The following is a 19,870-nucleotide window of genomic DNA, read 5'->3' on the forward strand; positions in this document are numbered from 1 at the left end:
GATCTCGGTGTCCATGTGCATAGATCACTGAAAGTTGCCACCCAGGTTGATAGCGTTGTTAAGAAGGCGTACAGTATGTTAAGTTTTATTGGTAGAGGGATTGAGTTTCGGAGCCATGAGGTCATGTTGCAGCTGTACAAAACTCTGGTGCCCCTTATCTAAGGAAAAATAGACCAGCATTGGAGGCAGTTTACAGAAGGTCCACTAGGCTGATCCTATGTATAGTGGGGCTGTCTTAACAGGTTGCATAGGTTGGGTCTGTACTCATTGGCGTTTAGAAGAATGAGAGGTAACCCTATTGAAACATACAATATTTTTAGGAGACCTGACAGGGTAGATGTGGGAAGGTTTTTTCCTCCCCTTAGAGTCTAAGGCCTCGGGGTATAATCTCAGAATAAGATTTTATTAATTTAAGATAGAGACAAGGAAGAAATTCTTTTCTCGAGGGAGTGAGTCTGTGAAATTTTTTACTTCACAGGGCTGTAAAGGCTGGATTGTTAAGTATGTTCAAGGATCAGAAAGACAGTTTGTTTAATCAGTCAGGGAAATCAAGAGTTATAGGAAAAGGGAAGAAAGTGGAGTTGAGGATTATAAAATGATCTATGATCAGCCACAGCACAGCAGACTCAAATGAGCTGAATGGCCACCTTCAGCCTCTACATCGTATGGTCACCTGTAAAGAAATTTGGTCTATTAGTCTGAAAACTGCAGTGCCTAACTTTGTGACCTACTGAACATTCATCTCTTCTGGGCAATCCTGAAATTATTCTGACATCTGACTCCAGCTATTTGAACCTGTCTAAACAACAATTCAAGAGTGGAAAGGGCTCCAATGACCATGACAGTGACCTTCCAAAATGTGTCAAATATGTGAACTGTTAAATGACCATTTCATCTGTCATTTGCAATCATGTATTATCTTTGACTATCTTTCTTGTGTGACCGAGGTAGTGCATAACACATGAATAAATGATACCTTTTATTTAAATCCATGAAAACTTAATGCCGACAACACAGTTTTGGGCTAAGATGCACACATATCTTCCTCTCCAAAAATCCACATTGATTTAACACGATAAATGGAAGTGCACAAACAAGAGTTTTAGTTCCTTTCCAAACTTGTCCATAACAGTCAGAGAGAGAGAGAGATTATAATAAATTTCCCTAGAGTGCTGGTGAAACATTCTCAAGGGATGTGGTTAAGGAACAGACCATTTAATCTTGTAAAGGAAACATAGATAAGCATCACAGAGGAAGAATTAGAGACTATGGACTCAGAACAAGTCCATAGAGTTGAAGGGCCAAATGGTTTCCTTCTATGTTGTGAACTTCTAATTTTTTTCCCTCCAGTTGCACCATAACCCAGTATTTCTTGTTTTAGAAGAAGATAAAATCCTGTGAGTCCAACGTACAGTGTTGTTTTTCATCCTTAATTGCAAAGTGAAGGAACCTGTGGCAATGAGAAATCTTGCAACAAAACTGGGGAGGGCACACCACAAATAGCTGACAGAACACATCAAATTTAAATTAAAAAGCTCTATGAGTCAGTGTCAAAATCAGCACAGGAGGCAGCTCATCAGTCTATTATGCCTGTGTCAGCTCTTTGAAAGAGCTATCATTCTGCGCTTTTTCCAAAACCCTGCTAATTAGTCTTCAAGTATTCAGCCAGTTTCTTTACAAAACTGATTCTAGATTGGTGTAAAAAAATTGCCAACTTCCCTCATCAAAGCTCTTGCTATTTATCATAAATCAGACCCGTTTACTGACTTTTCTGCAAGCAGAAACAACAGCTCTCTGACTCTATTGAAATCCCTCATAAATTTTGAGCATCTGTTCTAATTTTCCCATAAATATTCTCCACTATAAAGAATAATAGTTTAAGTTTCTCTTGTCTCTTCAAATAGATGAAGACATTCAACCCTCATCCCATCCTGGTAATTCTCCTTTGTAGCACCAACAGGGGCATGACATCCTTTCTGAAGTGTGGTATGCAGACTCTAGGTAGTGTCGAAAAGCAATTTATAAAGAAGTCAATTTCCTGGCATTTATATTGCCTCTCTCCATGTGTAAAAGCACTATCAGCTTAGAGCCATGTCAGAAAACACAGAATTATGCATTTTTTTTTTTTTACTTTATTTTCTAACTTATTGCCTAACATATACTAGATTTGTCTTTGCAGACAAAGATGAGGCACTGCTGGGTGGATGAGCCAAGATGGATCCAAGACCTTCCTGACTATTATGTATTCTGTGGAAATGTAACTTATATCATCAAGAAGAAACATTTGAAAGTTGAAATACTTCAGAAATATTCCAATAAAATCAACCCGCAATGAAAAATATTAAAGCAAATAGATCAGTTACCTGAAGTGAAAAAGTTAATGCAAGGTCAGTTTCCACAAGACCACTAGGTGGCAATATAATCTCATGCGATCGTAAAATTCTTTTTGAGCCCTATGTTCAAGATATCAGACATTGAAATTAGAAATAAAGCGAAACATTTACAAAAGATGTGCAGTAACCTTAATGCTTTTAAAAAAAACATATCAATATGTGTTTTCAAATAAAGCTAATCACTTCATGCATACTTATTTCCCTTCTCTAACTTTGTATTTTTAAATTCAAAATCATTTCGTCGTTGAAAACTTTAAGGTTACCAAAACACTTTCTGAATTCCAAATTGCCATTCTTCAGCAGCAAAACCTGAGCACGTGCCCTGGCTGCCCTAGAGAATGGGAATGCCAGTAAAATTGATCCATTAATGACAAGCCCATTAGAAGATAAAGGGTGCACCTCGGACAAATCTCACTATTATAGCATCTTCCCTTCTTCATGAAGGGGATTCTACACTGGTCATTTCGGTTAAGCAGAGTGGGCATCAGGAGTGAGTACAGCCTATTGGAATATGGGTCTAGAGCAAGTGGAACTAACAGAAGCACAGGTTGTTTGAAGGGCAATAAACCATAAGAGTGAACTTTCTGTCAACAAAAAGCCATACAATGCACTCCCAGTTTTCAATTACAGATATAAACTTCCTTTTGTAATAACAGGAGGGAAGCGGTGTAAAATCTCTTGTTTATAGTGATAAAAAGCATGTGTTACTAGGTATATTCTGTGTACTGGAATAAATCATACCACTGGATAGGGCACTCATGTTTATAATAACGTAATGTCTCACTTTGCGCAAGATTCCTGTGTTTGATAAATACAGCATGCTCTCATCCTATATTTACACATTGCAAATTATGTATCAGTAATGACACTACTTGATATGACAAAGTTGTAAATAGTAGCACATGGTACTAGTTTATAACACTAATATTTTGTATAAGCAAATTATTAACGTCAACTAGTTAAGATTGCAATTACAATGCCGTCACACATATCATCAGCAAGATATCAAGAACAAATGAAGAAAATTAAGAATTTTACACAGATCATGTTATCCAGAAGCATTAGTAGTCACCAACTTGTCTGCAGTAGTTATTGGTTACTGGTAAATTGTAAAACAACTTGGTCTCAATAGGCCATATTATTTCTTTTCCATCATTGCCATCTGAAATATAGAGAGTCTCTCTACTGACACAATCACTCTGAAGCCTCTAGTACAATGCATCATAGGTGAATTTCTTGACAGTTTAGTTGCTGCTTCAGAACTCTTCAGCCATGGTAGGCATATATATTTTTAAAAAACTGTAACTGTAATGTTTGATTTTTTTTAAATTACAGGGCCTCGGTGAGACCACACTTGGAATATTGTGTGCAATTTTGGTTACCTTTTCTGAGGAAGGATGGTCTTGCTCGAGGGAGTGCAGCAAAGGTTTACCAGGTTGATTCCAGGATGGCAGAACTGACATACGAGGAGAGATTGACTAGATTGGGATTGTTTTTGCTGGAGTTTAGACAAATTTGGGGGGTGGGAAATCTCAGGACTTATAAAATTCTAACAGGACTAGACAGGGTTGATACAGAGATGATGTTCCTGATGGTGGGTGTGCCCAGAAACAGGAGTCACATCATCAGGATTCGAGGTGGAGGATTTAGGACGGAGATGAGGAGACATTTCTTCACCCAAAGAGTGGTGAGCCTGTGGAATTCTTACCACAGGAAGTAGTTAATGCCAAAATGTTGAACGTATTCAAGAGGCGACTAGATATAGCACTTGGGGTGAAAGGGATCAAGGATGATGGGGAGAAAGCAGGATTAGGCTATTGAGTTGGACAATCAGCCATGACCGAGAAGAATGGTGGAGCAGACTCGAAGGGCTGAATGGCCTCCTCCTATCTTCTATGTTCCTACATTTTTACTAACATAAATGCTGAGAAATCACACACACACCTTACATACAAACACACTGATCACAAGCAGTAGAAAGGGAACATATATAACTACGTCTATACTATGTTTATGATATAAAATTTATGATTACTAATTTCCATATGCAAAACCTTTACTTAGATATATGGATGAAGTTAGTGGTTGTTAAGAATGACACATTTTGTTTTACATTGCTTTGATGGGGCCTTCATAAACAACCCAGAGCTATCATTCATGTCTTCTGAGCGACAAGGAGTAATAACATACCTTTGCGTTTTGCTGCTTACAGGAAGTTGAATTAATACCAATAGTGAAATATTACATCGCAGATGCTCAAATATTGTTGTCCATAGGCAGCAGTATTTTTTTTAAGCAGTGATTCCAGACAGATTTTAAAAAAAAATTAAGTCACATGTATGTCTCATCTAAACTTGTCTTTTGAATATGACGCTGGTCTTCACTGTCACTTTATGCAACCAAGCACCTTGGCAGACCACTTCATGAATCAAGTGTTGACCCTCTTGTGTGGGACTGGAGCCACATCCAAAAGAAAAGCTGGCAACTTTGAGACATCTGTGAAAACGGAGAAGTGGACCATTCCCCTCCTCGATCCTGTTCAAGTCAATTAAGAGGTTAGCTGATCTTTTTTGTGTTTTGAATCTCTCATTGTAGTTGACACTGATAACCCAATAACCCTATACCCCCTTTCCTGATTGAATGCATTTAATACAGTGGTAGACCATCTCCACTACCTTCTGAGGCAGTGTTCCAAATTCATACAGCCCTCAGGAAAATATTCTCATCTCTATCTTGAAAGGACAATCCCTAATTTTGAAGTGGTGTCCCCTTGTTCTGGACTGATCCACCGAAGGAAAAATCCTTTCTATGTCCATCTTGTCAAGATCATTCGGGATCTCATACACTTTAATCAAGTAACCCCTCACTTTCCTAAACTCTAGTGGAAACAAGCCTATCCTCATAAGAAAACACACAATTATCTCAGGCATCAATCGAGTAACCCACCTCCGAACTTCTTGCAATGCATGTACAACCGACCTTAAATAAGGAGACCAAAACTGTACACATTATCTGAGATGTGGTCTCACGAATTCCCTGCGTAACTGAAGCATACCTACCTTCCTTTTATGCTAAATTCCTCTCATTAGGATAGTATCTCATTAGAGAAGGCAAATGAGAGACTTAATAGCTATTTTGATGAGAAGTTATCTGGGATTCAACATTTGAAAGAGTGGTGGAAACAGATTCAGTAGCAAGAGAGCTTGGCAAATATTTGAAAAGGAAAATACTGCAGGGCTATGGATAAAGAATAGAGGAATAACCTTTCATAAAGAGCTGGCTCTAGCACAAATGGTTAAAAAGCTGACTCAGGGATAAGTTCTCACTAGTCATCTGTGTGGGAGTGAATTAGTGAAAGCTGAAGCAGAGCGACAGAAGCAGCAGCACAGTGCATAGGGAAGGCAAAATACTGTAGATGCTGGAACTCAGAACAGAAGGTGGGAGAAACTCAGCAGGTCTGGCAACATCTTTGGAGAAAGAACGACTTAATATGTCAAGCCTGGTGTGATTCATATGCTAATGACTCAATTAAAAAAACTTCTCTGCTCAGACTTAAGTGAGAGATTCTGCTTTTTAAACTGTCACTTAGAGCTCTGGTCTCTCCCAAGGGGCAAACATCCTTTCAGCATCCAACCTGTCAAGTCCCTTCAGGATCTGGTAGGTCCCAACAATATCATTGTTCATTGATACAGGCCCAGTCTATCCAACTGGACAGACCTTAGTAGGCTGCATGGTGGCTCACTGGTTAGCACTGCTGCCTCACAGCACCAGGGATCTGGGTTCGATTCCACCCTCGGGTGACTGTCTGTGTGGTGTTTGCACATTCTCCCCGTGTCTGCATGGGTTTGCTCCGGTTTCCTCCCACAGTCTAAAGATGTGCAGGCTAGGTGGATTGGCTGTGCTAAATTGCCTGTAGTGTTCAGTGTTGCCTAGATTAAGGGTTTAGAGGGGAATGGGTCTGGATGGGATGCTCTGAGCATCACTGTGGACTTGTTGAACTGAAGGGCCTGTTTCCACACTGTAGGGATTCTATGAACCATTCCTCATAAGATAATCAGGACCCTGACCACCCAAATCTCAAGAATCAGCTGAGTGAACCTTCCCTGAATGGCGTCCAACACATGTACATGCCTTTCTTAAATATAAAGATCAAAACCATACACAGTATTTCAGATGTGGCCTCAAAATCCCCATCTGTAGCAAAACATTCTCTACTTTTATATTCCATTTCGCTTGCAATGAACAACTTATTGGTCTTACTAATCATTGCTGTATCTTCATACTAACTCATACATTAACCCAGCTTCCCATTAAATACATCAATGCTATTCACCAGAACAACTCTTTGAAGTCCCTTGTTCCCTCTTCTAAATTCTGGATAAAGTTCTATCGCTTGAATTGGCAATAGGAAACACTATAGAGTACTATGTATTTGTATTTACAGTTCTAGTCTTGGTCTTGTCCATAAGTGGAAACATCTGCTCTCTGTCTACTTTATGAAACACTTCCATAGCCTTAATGGCATCCATCAGACCAACCCCTTCCATCTTTGCTCTCCAGATTGGCATTACCACTCAGTTCCGATTTCAATCTAGCAAATTTTTTTTGCATCTTCTCTAATCTATTTAAATCCCTTTAATGACATGTAAACCAGAACTATTCACAAGATGGAGACTCAGACTATGTCTAACAGTTTATCTGGTTTTTAACTATCCCTTTGATAATGATAATGCCAGTTTTCTGCTTTTCTTTAAAGAATGAATTTATTGATACTACCCTTAGTAGATTCTTCTGTTCTTCCAACTCATTTTAGACATTTATTTTCTAAGAAAGACGTGCCTTCTAACTTTCCTACTGAAAAAATGTACCACTTTGTACTTATCTTAAAAAGATTAATATCTTCCTATATGTTGTCACAGCCCTCTTTTTGATTAAAATCCAGTAACTTGGTTGATCTGCAATTTTTTCAATTGTACCTCCCATCTCAGAGTTCAAATTGTTTTCGTAAATGGTGAACAGTGGTCACAGCACTGATCCTTATAGGACACCGCTCCTTAATCTTTCCCAGTCTGAAATGCTGCCTTGAACCCCAATCTTTGTTTTTCAGTCAGTTTGCTACCTGTCCATTCTGCTACCTGTCTCCAGATTACCTATGTTCTGACCTTAATCAGAAAATTCTCCAAGTACCTTAAAGAATGTCATTTGAAAGCCCAAAGATGTTATCATAACTATGCTAACTTCATCATAGAATCCTATAAAGTTATGGCATAGAAAAGGACCATTTGGCTCATCATGTCTGTGGTGAGCGACACACATACCGTCTAATTCCAGTTTTCCAGCATATGTCTATAACCTTGTAGATTAGAGCATTTAAGGTGCATATCGAGATATTTTTTAAAATCAGTCAAGGGTTTATGCCTTCAGACAGTGAGATCCAGACCCTACCACCCTCTACACAGAAAAAAAATCATTTCCCCAACAATAATCTGTTCAATGCTAAGTTTCAGTTCTGTCAGACCCATTCAACTTCTGAACTTGTCAGAGCCTTGGTGCAAATGTTGACAAAAGAGATGAACTCAAGAGGGAAAGGGAGGGTGTCTGTCCTCTATGTCAAGGCAGCATTTGATCACATGGCAGCATCAAGGAGACCTGGCAAAACCAAATACAGGAAGACCCAAATAACATTCAGCTTCAGGATGGTAAGTGGTAAGTAACTTTCGTACCACACAAGTGTCAGGCAACGACCAATCACAACAAGACGAAATCCAACCATTGCCCCTGATATTTAATTGCACAGTCATTGCTGAATCTCCCATTTAACAACACCCTGAGGATTACCAATAACCAGAAACTGAACTAGACCTGCTGTATGAATACTGTGGCTACCAAAGAACATCTAAGGCTGGGAATCCTGTGGCCACTCCTGAATCCTCAAAACCTGTCATGTATTTACAAGACAAAAGTCAGGAGTATGACTGTTTTCCACCCCGCCCACTTCCCTGGATGAGCGAAACTCCAGTGACACTCAAGCACCTCAACACCATGCAAGACAAAGTATCATTTGATTGCTACCACATCTAACATCTTCAACATTCATTCCCTCCACCAATGTACAGAGGCAACAGTGTATACCATTTACGAGATGCACCGAACAACTCTCAAAGCACTTAGACAGCACATTGCAAACTTTCAACTTCTTCCATCTAAAGGTACAAGGGCAACAGATTCATAGGAACACCTGTAAGCTCCTATACACACACCATCCTATCACTGGGCCAGAATTCTCAAGCTCCCTCCCTAATAGCTCCCTCCCTCCTTGTTCCACCTGAGCTACATGAGTATAAGAAGACAGCTCACCACCACCTCCTCCAAGTCTATTGGAGATAGGCCTGTTTAAAAATCTATATGCCATTTGAAACACTTTATTGGCTGGTGCTGCTACCTTCAGGGATCAATGGACATTCACTTCAAGGTCCCTCACTGCCTCCACACCTCTGTGTTTTTTTTATTTACTTTGTGTTGCTTTGCTGTGTTTGATTTCGCCAAATGTATCACCTCTCAATTCTCAACATTGAATTACATTTACCACTAGTATGCCTACTTGACCAGTGCACTAATATTACTTTGCAGTCTACAGCTACCCTCATTACTATCAACGTTGCAGCCATTTTTTTTTGTGTCATCTACAAACTTCGTCATAACACACACACTAATGTCCAAAGTTTTAACTTACAGAAAATGCATGCGCCCTAGCACGGAGCCCTGCAGAACTCTACTGAAAACAGCCTTCCAGTCTTAAAAACACCACTCTGTTTCCTGCTACAGAATCATTTTTGTATCCAGTTTACTGCTTTCCCCCGGATTCCATGGGCTTTTTTAAAATAAATCTGTCACATGGGACTGCATCAAAAGACTTGTTAATATCCACATAGACTACATCAACTACACTACCTTCATTAATCTTTCTAGTTACTTCCTTAGAAATTATACCAACTTAGACATGATCTTCCCCTAGCAAATTCATGTAGCAAATTCATGCTGATGAGCTATTATCAACTTGTGTCTAAGTAACAGTTTATCCAGTCTTTCAGAATTGATTCTAACTTTCTTTTTACTACTCAGGTTTGACTGACTGGCCTGTAATTATTTGGTCTAACTCTCATTCTCATGTTAAACAAAGGTACAACATTAGCAGGTATGCTAGTTCCTCTCCATTATATTTGTAGCTTCCAGACAGTCAAATGCATATTATCTGACACTGTAAAAACTGAAATACTCCATTAACCCGAATCTCCAATATTTCCTCTTACCAATGAGGCGCTTCACCAACTGGATGCTATACTAATGGTAATTGGCACCTGAGCACTGTCATGATGGCATGACAAGCTTTAGTTTGCCATTGAGGTTTAATCACAGCACAGCGAAAAGCATGTAATACTCTTTATATATAATCACATAGTTGCAGTATTCATTTAGCTGTAGTTTGGATTTCGAAGACAATGTGTGGTCAATTAACCACTCACAAAACTCAAATGACTGAATGGCACATAGTTTCCCATAAAGTCAGTACTTCTCTGCTAACCAGCATTTTTTGATCTATCGGTACCACCCATTCCCAATTTAGACCGGAAAGCATGAAATTTACTTTATTTTCTATTGTATCTTTTAAGTAATTAATTAAATTGTTTCCTATCACAACATTAAACTATAATTCTCTACTTAAATGTAGGAATCACATTAGCTTCCCAGTAGTCACTCTTATTCCTTCACTAATTATATATAACCCTAAATAAATTTGATTAATTTATCGATTATTTAGCTCCCTTTGGTCATAAACTGCCTTTATATCTTTTTAAGAGCTCTTTTTCTTATGTCATGCTCTCCATGTTAGTTTGTGGTCATTACCTGTGAGGGTGTCCTGTTCATTTCTTAGCAGCTCTATCCATATCATTATTTTTCTTTTGTTGTTTATATGTCTATATGATACATTACTATTTCTTCTAATAATCTTTGATTTTTTATAGTTTATTTTTGCCTTGCTAGTTTTTTTGTGTACTTCTTAACCTTCTGTATTTTTTCATCCCCTCCTTTATTAATTTAATTAGGATCTTTTGTTTAATTTCGATATTGTTCTGAGTACTCATGTATGTTGTATAGGTTTTCCTGTCAGTATTTTTTTTCGCAATTGATGCCCCCATTTTGATTCTTATGCCATTGAAATCAACTCCTCCTCACTAAACCCTGTACCTCCTCCACAAAAAAACTTCCAGTCTTGACTTCCTTTATCCCCTTAATAAAACTTTATATGTTTTGAACAATTGCTAAGAGAACTGGAAAGTTCCAAAGAAGAGTCATATCTGACTTGAAATGTTAACTCTGCTTGTTTCTTCACAGATGCTGCCAGACCTATTCAGTTTCTCCAGCACTCTGTTTTTATGTCAGAAACTCAACATGTAAAAAACAGACGTAAACATTCCCCTGCTGGTTGGCCAGTTCATAACTGTAATTCTATTATTCTGTAATTACAGTATATTGGATATGTACAGCTGTCTAATTATTCTTAATCACCTTTGACCTGAGGGCCAAGCTACACTTGTGAACAAATACTGCAAGCAGCTGTGACACTAGTTTATCTGCCTTACCTACAAAAGAAAGCCCTGTTTTAAATGTGTTCTTCTGCAACCACAACTGTGCAGTTGACAAAACATTTTCTAAATACATACAATGATTCGATCATATGACCAACTGGGATAGCATATGGCATTAGCCATCATTCTGAACAGTTCCAGAAATTCCCAAGTGTTTGAAATATCTCTAGTGCAAATCCAGTCAAAACAGCACTAGGGAATTTTGTACCAACCTATACGATACAATTACCTGCACATTCGGTTAAAGAAAAGTATTTCACAACTCTTAATCCTACTCCACATTATGTGGAATTTGTTTGAAGATCAGCCACGATCTCATTGAATGGCAGAATAGCTTCAAGAGGCTACATGGCCTATTCCTGCTCTTATGTTTGTCTTCTGCATAGCAAGGAAGCATGTATTCCTGGTTACACACGCAGACTTGCAGCTGCCAAAGTGCTCCCTTAAAAAGGGGCCTTGTTTCATGAGGAGTTTCTGAATAATATGACAGCTTGTTCACAATGCAACAAAATAATCAAATAAAAGCTTGAATCTGAAACTCAGGATCCATTACATAAAGGCAGCGGCTTGGTAAATACGAAAAGGGGAGTTTGGCTTAGCATAAATTGTCAACTATTGTGCAGATTTGAGCACGAGTACAGAAGGCTTCAATCACAAACACAGTAAACTAAATTAATTTGTTTAACTGTGTCCAAGAAGTTTTAACTTGTGCATAGCCTAACACAACCAAGTTTAATACAGTTTCCAACATATAAATGTACACACACTTTCAGCATGAATTATTATGTAGCAATTAAGAGCACAAACGCTGGATGATTTATTCTGTATAGCTTCATGGCTTCATTAATTGCATTAGCTCTACTCCTAACACAGCTGTCAAAATTCTTAAGTTTGATTCCACCATTCACTGCTTTAATTAGTTGAATGCTTACAGGAGTGCAGAGGTTTTGTGCCAAAAGCTGATGCACCATACGAGGAAATTAAGAAAAATAGATTTGCATCTATTATTATTTCATCCAACTATTTCATACAGCAGTCTGACTCTGATATTTGGGTTTGAAGATTATGGTTCACTACAGGATTGAGCTCTGTAGATTTTCAACATCAGGAAGTACTGCCTTTCCTCCGGAACTTTAGGCAGAGGTCTAATTTACCATTGTCAAGATTCCTTCTCAATCTTTTGAAGGAACTTAGGGAGATTACTTGGTGTCTCCTCAACATTCACCCCTGAATTAAACAACCATCAATAACAGATTAACTGGCCATTTTCTCACTTTGTTGAAATTCTGCAGGGCACAAAATTACTTGTGTGTCAACATAAGAGTTACTGTTTCTGAAAGTAATTCACTCATGAGGGGGAATTGGGACACTTCAGGGACAATGCGAAGGCATGATGTAAAAACTTTTCTTCTACAATATATTCAAGGATTGCTCGGAGTGAACATCATCCTGGTCAAATGTGAATTTGGCAAATGTGAGATGGGTCCCTGTGGAACAAGCAACACCTGAATGGATTGAGGTGCGGGTACAGGTAAACTTGCAGTGCCTGCTGCATGGTTACCTCATGTTTCTGAGTTGTAGGCAAAATGTACCAACCCAGGGATCGATTCTCGAGCAGAAGTACAGCTAGCCTGCTGCTAACATTTAAAGTGAATCCAATCTCTGCACTATAATAAAGACAAGTTAGTTTTCAAATGGGTTTTGTTCTACTTGTTACAAAAGAACAAAGTTAGAAAGAGTAACTTGCTTACCTGCATCTTAACGGCAATAACGACTGAAGTGAGTTCCTTGTCCAACTCCTTTACGACAACCAGTTTCTTCAATGTTAAGCTACACAATCTGTAAAATACACAACATTCACTCAGGAAAGCACAGTGAACGCATTAAATTAAAACAAAAACTCATAGCTGATTAGTATCTGAGTATATCATGAATTACACGCTCTATCTTAAGATGCTTTTACTTCAAACCTACCCTGCAATGAACCATTATTCATCAGGATGCACTAACATTAACCATCCCAAGTAAAAAGCGGGAGTAAGCCTACACCTGCAAAAAAGTAATGTTATTAAAAGGAGCCTGTGGAATCCACCCCTTCAGCAAAATGTGAGCTGAGAATAATTGAATGGCTACAAAGCAGGAGGGCAGTCTGCTCAAGTCTATAAAAACCAAAAGAACTGTGGATGCTGTAAATCAGGAATCTGTTCTGAGGAAAGGTCATCAGACCCGAAATGTTAACTCTGTTTTCTCCTTCACAGATGCTGCCAGACCTGCTGAGCTTTTCCAGCAATTTTGTTTTTGTTCTTGCTCAAGTCTATGTCAGCTTTCCACAAGAGCAATTTTGCCAGTCCCTGTCCTCAGCCCTCACTCCATAGCTTTACAAATTCTTTCCCTCCAGGTGCTTATCCAATTCCCTTCTGAAAGCAGCATTTGAAGCTGCCTCTACTGCACTTTCATGCAATTCCAGACCCTAAGTATCGCCCGCGTAAAGTTATTCCTATCTTTCTAAATCTGTTCCCTTTGTTCTGAACCTTCCTAACAATGAGAATAGTGTCTTCCTAACTACTCTGCCCAGACACCTCATGATCAGAATGACTCCATCCAATAATAGAAAACAAAGAACTGCAAATGCTGGAAATCAGAGTTCCAGTATCCACCTTAGAATTATATTCTTTAGTTTATATTGCCTACTTGTTCTTTCTACTCCCCATCTAGAGAAAACTGTAATTATTTCCACAATTTTCATCTTTACTTCCTCAATATCCTCAGATGTTCAGATCTAATGACTTGTTACTTTTTATCCTTTTTTAGCATCACTCTCAATTATTAATTTTCCTAGTGTTCCTCGCTAGAAATGTGTTAGCAGCCTCTACCTTGACAGATACAAAGTAAGTATTTAAACATCAACCACAGCCTCTGCTTTCATGGGATGGTTCCTCTGAAATTCCTCTTCCATTTACTTACTTTCGCTGTCAGTTTCTCCCTATACTCTCTCAAAAGGTGTCTGTGACAGCACTGTGTCTATGAGAGATATGTTCTGTCCTATTTCTCTTGCAGAGAGATGTTGCCAGTGGTACTGGAATGTCTGCTTCAGACAACAGTTGGTAAACTGCTGTCCGATTGTTTTTTTAAAATTGACAAAGAATTATGAGTGGGCATGGTCAGGTCTCATACAGCCCCAGGAAATTTTTTTTAAAGTTTTTCTTTTAGTTAGTGAGAAGGTCTACTGGCTGCTGAGCTAAAAGCTGGAGTTCTCTGCTGGAATAAAGTCTTAAATAGTGAGGCTTTCTCTTAAAAATCAAAAGGGGCAAATTATTTCTTTCTTCTGGACTGGAGAGACACAACACGTGAAAATCATAGCTATCTTATTGAAATTCAGTTTTTCCAAAAGGTGTATTTATGGGATGCTGCCTATATTGAAGCAGTTGATATTAATGGTTAGATCATATTATTTTGTTAAGTGTTCTAACAGAGTTAAAGTTTTACCAATTCTTCTTTTTTCTGTATTTTAACTGTGTTGTCAGAATATAGTGTGTTTTTGATTAAAGCCGAGTGGTGGACCAATCAAATCACATCTGGAACACAGCATCTTATACTTGCCTTTAAATAAATATAAAGGTTCGGGTCTAGACTATCTCTTTACAAAACTATTTTTTGGGCGTGGGGGTGGATCTGGTGTGGTCCATAACACTTCATTTAACTTTTGCTTCCTCTCCAAATTTTCTGGATTCTTGTTCGTAATTGGCAACAACAATTTATACATTACATCGCCTCCCCCCACAACCAGCAGCACCATTCCACCTTTAATTACCTTACTTTTCTATCTGTTTCATAATTCAGGGAGCTCTGGATTTGGATGTTCTATTTTTCTCCTCACAGGGATACACCTCAACAGTAAGCCATGTCTTTATAGGCAGTCTTCGGTTACAGCTTAAATAAAGGTAAAATACTGCAGATGCTGGAAATTTGAAACAAACACAGAAAAACAGAGCAAGAATGGAGAAAGAAACAGAATTAACATTGAGTCTGATAAGACTCTTCTTTCAAGAAAAGCCCAGGAAGAAGGAAGAAAAGACATACTAGGCTCACAATATTAAATTTGGTTCTGCCTCTATAGATGCTGCCAGACCTGCAAGTTTCCCCAGCATTTGCAATTAGTTTTCCCTGTGAATGGTGGCCCGCAGTATGAAAGCTGGCTGAAAGAAAATATGCCCACGTTTTATTGTAATCCCATAGAATGTTAAGGTATAAAAGCTTCCAAAGAAGTATTAGTTTCATATGATGGTGGGGTTGTAGAGGAATGCTTCAGATTTAGTTATCATTCATCTGCTAGCACACAAAACTTCACAAGATGGAGAAAGAAATAGCATCCACTTTTCCTGGACTCCAGTCTAGATACTAGACAATCATGAATTATGCTCGAATCCCTGTGCAATTGTAAAAATTTACCTTCACAGTAAAACAAAATGGAAATTGAACATTTCTCAAAAGTATACTCGACAGATCATTTTTCACTAATGTTCAAGCAGAGGAGTCAGGTGTTATCAAAATTTAGTGCATTCTGACAAGCAAGATTTTCTCAGTCATATGTAGTAACCAATACCCTCTGGAGAGAGAAAAAGAGTTAAGGTTCTGAATGCAAAGATTCTTCTTCAAAGAATCGTCTTTGGATGTGAAGCATCAACTCTTTTTCGCTTCACAGTTGATGTCATATCTGCTGAGTTTCTCCAGCATTTTCTGTTTTTATTTCAGATTTCCAGCACCCACACTGTATTTTGCTTGTAACAAGTACCTATGGTTGCTTGGAGACTTTTTTTAACCTTCTTTTAATCATTGTAATTGATCTATTTAAACTTATGGTAAAGAGAAAGAAGAATGGCACTATGTTATAATATTATTCAGAGAGCCTGTGCAGATATGGACCGAATTACTCCTTTCTGCGCTGTAATAATTCTGTGATTCTACATTACTGCCAGAAATTTGGGGAAGCAGTATTCAAAATGGCGAAACTGTAAGGTTTCCAAGCCCAAACATCTCTCATCTGGCATACCATTAAAAATTGTATCTAGTTTATGGGACAGCCTTTCACCTTCAAGACTTGTCCCATTTGGGGAGTTGTGTCCAATATCAGCCATCATACTTCTGGAAAGATAGAGCTCTTGGAAGTGGCACCAAATTATACCAAAGCTTTGACATCTAATTATGAGGGCAGATTGCATTTACTAATTGCATTTCCTTGAGTTTAGAAGGTTGAGGAAGAGGTGCTCTGTTTCTTGAGTTAGTCACTGAGCAGAGAGTTGGGAGGATAGATTCTAGTTTAAAAGAATGAGACTTTTGGAGAGTTAAGCCCAAGCAGACACTGTGATAGCATCAAAATTGATGCAGGCTTAGGCGATAGTTACAATGGAAAACAGTAAGATCATACATATCATTTGAGATTTGGTTTCAGTTTAAGCCTACCTACCAAAAGTTCATTTTTTCCACGCTGAGAGGATTGAGCAAATGTACAGTGCACTAAAGGTCACTGGAATATTTGCCCTGGTTGGGCAAAAGAGATCCTGTTAAAACCAGTCGGAAATTGGGGCTTAAACACAAGACTACATTTCTTTGAGAATGTTGTGAATCTTATAAACATGGCATAGCTTGTTTTGGTTAAGAAGTTAAAATGTATGCCTTTTTTGTAGGTTAGCACATTAATTGCTTATTAAGTAATGGTTAGACAATGTTGCTTTCAGTTTGTTACAATAAAAATCTTAAAAGAGGATTATCCCATCCTGCAGTTCTTTGTGTCAGTCACTGCGAAATTGATTTCCTTTTAAAAAATTATTGATCTTTACGGGAATTGTAACATCTTCCAAGTGTAGGATATTGTAGAATTATTTTAGTACATAAGCTGAAACCAAATCTCAATGGATATGTACAATTTTGCTGATATTTTCCATTGTAACCCTCACCTAAAGATGCAATGTTGTTGCCACTACAGTGTCTGTAGCTCCAGTACAAGTGATGAAAGAGTGAAATCTTGACTGCACATCTCAGTGAAACCCAAATCGTCTGCATATGTGTTTAGAAGGCACACATATTTGCTCTTAAAAGTCACGTTTTGAGTATTTGGACTGCTAAATTCATTGTAGCAGCAGCTTGAATTTATGCAGCCCATCGAATACAGTAAAACATCCCACAGGCCTTTGAAATTTATTATGCAACAAAATTTGACAGTGTATAGATTAAGACACATGACCAAAAGCTTGACCAAAGAGTAAACTTGAAGGGGCATATTAAAGTAGAGCTATCAAGAAGCAGAGAAGTTTTAGAGAGGAATTTTACATTATAGATAGATGGCTCAAGACGTGGTCACCAACAATGGAGCTGTGAAAATTGGGGACCGAGAGATTTCAGGATTATAAGGCTGAAGAAGGTTACAAGGGTAGATATGTGAAAGCCATGAAGGGATTTCATGAAGCCAAGGGAAAAACAAAATGAGAAATTTAAAATCAATTCATGACTAGACAATGAGCTGTGACAACACAGAGATGATAACTAAATGAAAGTGAGTGAGTGTAATAGCGCAGACAGCAGAGTTTTGGATGAGTTGAGCCTACAAAGGGAGTAGAGGGTAGGGTGAGAACAGGGAATTGGCCAGCAAAATGGATTATTAATCAACGTAAAGAAGGTGCCCTGAGTAATGTTCATACCTGCCTTAAACTACATTTAACTTGCATATTACATGTGCCAAACAGAAGCTGAAGCTTTCAAACAAAAAAAAGTTCTAGTATTACAATTTTAAAGTCAGTAAGGAATTTCTTTGCATAAAGGCTAAAAATGGGTGGAGTGTAGATACATGCGTAAAACGTTAATCTTTTAAGCTTCAATCTGCATGCTTCCCTTCTTGTATAAACAAATTACTTCTATGTTGTAAACAAAATCATGAGGAACTGAGAAAAGTGACAAGATTAAAAGAACAGCATTTCCATTGAAATAAAACAAGGATGTCATAGGTTCCAACTAAATGCCAATTCAAGGTTTTATGTCTGATAAAAGCACCCCATTGTTGTGGAACAATGGCATTTTTTTAAAAAACAAATGTGAAAGACATCATCATCGCTGGCATTGAACGGTACCATGTGCCAGTCACAGCAAGACAATGAATATTTCTCCACTTTGTGCAACAGAAAGGCATTCATACAGCACTGTGGCCACAGCTCAGCAGTGACTCACTATATCATTCAATCAGCTAAAAATAACAGGCTGGCTTTGAAAAGCTATTCCAGAACCCAGTGCTTGCATCTGGGGAGAATAGGGGTCTTTGGCACAAACCCATATTTTAACTCAAACTGCTACTGTGATCAGCATTTCACTTAGTAACAAATTGAGCCCAATTACATGAAGAATATAGAATCTTAATTACTCATCTATCCTAAAGAAATTACTCTTAACAGAAAGCAATCTGTGGAAATGAAAATGATTGTGGGCTGCTAGACAACTAGTTCGAAAGATTTTAGAAGACTTGATCACCACTGACACAATTTGCTTAAGTCATTCTATAGCATTGCTATGCGTAAGCAAGTGTTGTTCTAAAGTTAATCAATCTACACAAAGTTTAAAGAAACAGCAGCTTGCAACCACTATCAGCTGAGAAGAGACTTGGTAGGAAAAAAGGATGCTGGATCACAGCTGATAAAAGACAAATTGAACCGGAAGGCATGTAAAAGTTGAAAGTGAAACCATCCATCAAAAAATCAAAGCGCACAATACAAAAATGTTTAGACCAAAACAAGTTCACTTGTAACCATGAAGAACCAGTATCATCTTCCATTGAGTTGCTCACCACATAATTTCTGGAGACAAAACTTGTAAGGAAAAAAATGGAAAACTCTCCCTGAAGTGTTTTCAATGTTATGTTAAAAATAGTACATCAACAGAATCACAGAATCTCATAGGACATGCCCCATATCTTATCTTTTCTTTGAAATTACTCCTTTTCATGCATGCCCAATGACTTTTGAGAGTTCCTATGGAAGCTCATACTACTGCCCTTTCAGATTGTGCACTCCAGATTCTTGCAGCGTTTCATTTGAAAAAAATTCAAATTGCTGTTCTCAGGTTCTTTGGCCAATTCTTTTAAAATAGTCACTGCAGTTACCAACCCACTTGCTCCAATTAATTCCCAGGCTTATCCGTTTCTGTTAAAGCCCTTCACAATTTTGAACATTTCTAATGGATTTTCTCTTAACTTCTCTACGTGACAGAATACCATTCAAATCTTTTTTCAATTTCTTCATGTAACAACTCCTTCAGCCCTGGTAGTATAATTAAATCTCCTCTGTATCATCTCGACAGCTAGTTGAAGAAATTAAGTGTGCAACCTGCCAGAGTCACGTGACCTGAGGTGGTTGCTTTCAATCTTGGGGAAACCATTACAGCCTACACATGGAACATAATGTTAAATAAGTGTAGCTGAGATTGTGTGGATTTTAAGTAGACAGAGCCAGCTACTGTAAGAAACAGTAAGGATGGTTTGCTATTTTATACTACTCAGTGAGTCAAGATGGCTTTGAATTTTCCACAGGAGCAGGGACTGGAGATGAAAGGTAATGAGTTTGAGTCAAGACTTTTGCCAATCATGATGGCAAACCATGAGATAGTCATAGAGTTAAGCAGAAAACCCAAACAAATAAGTGGTGCAGCTCTGATCACAGAGGAAACAGTGCTGTAATTTGTATAGCACCCTGGACTTCAATGAGGAATTGAAAAGGAAGAGGAAGATCTTGAAATAACAAGGTGTAGAGCTGGATCTTCCTCTTCCTTTTCAATTCCTCATTGAAGTCC

The 19,870-nt window shown here is 38.2% G+C and overlaps 1 protein-coding gene across 1 annotated transcript in view; it reads right to left on the reverse strand.

Annotated features, from left to right (window-relative positions):
- Positions 1-19,870, reverse strand: part of pacs2 (phosphofurin acidic cluster sorting protein 2) — a 253,620-nt gene that overhangs the window by 96,695 nt on the left and 137,055 nt on the right. Inside the window, exons 2-3 of the mRNA XM_048600458.1 lie at positions 12,793-12,880; positions 2,364-2,453 (exon numbers count right to left, since the gene is read on the reverse strand). Of these exons, the coding sequence (XP_048456415.1) occupies positions 2,364-2,453; positions 12,793-12,880 (178 nt within the window). The remainder of the gene's footprint in view (positions 1-2,363; positions 2,454-12,792; positions 12,881-19,870) is intronic.

Source organism: Rhincodon typus, chromosome 8, assembly GCF_021869965.1.
Source record: "Rhincodon typus isolate 14 chromosome 8, sRhiTyp1.1, whole genome shotgun sequence".
Lineage (NCBI taxonomy): Eukaryota > Metazoa > Chordata > Chondrichthyes > Orectolobiformes > Rhincodontidae > Rhincodon > Rhincodon typus.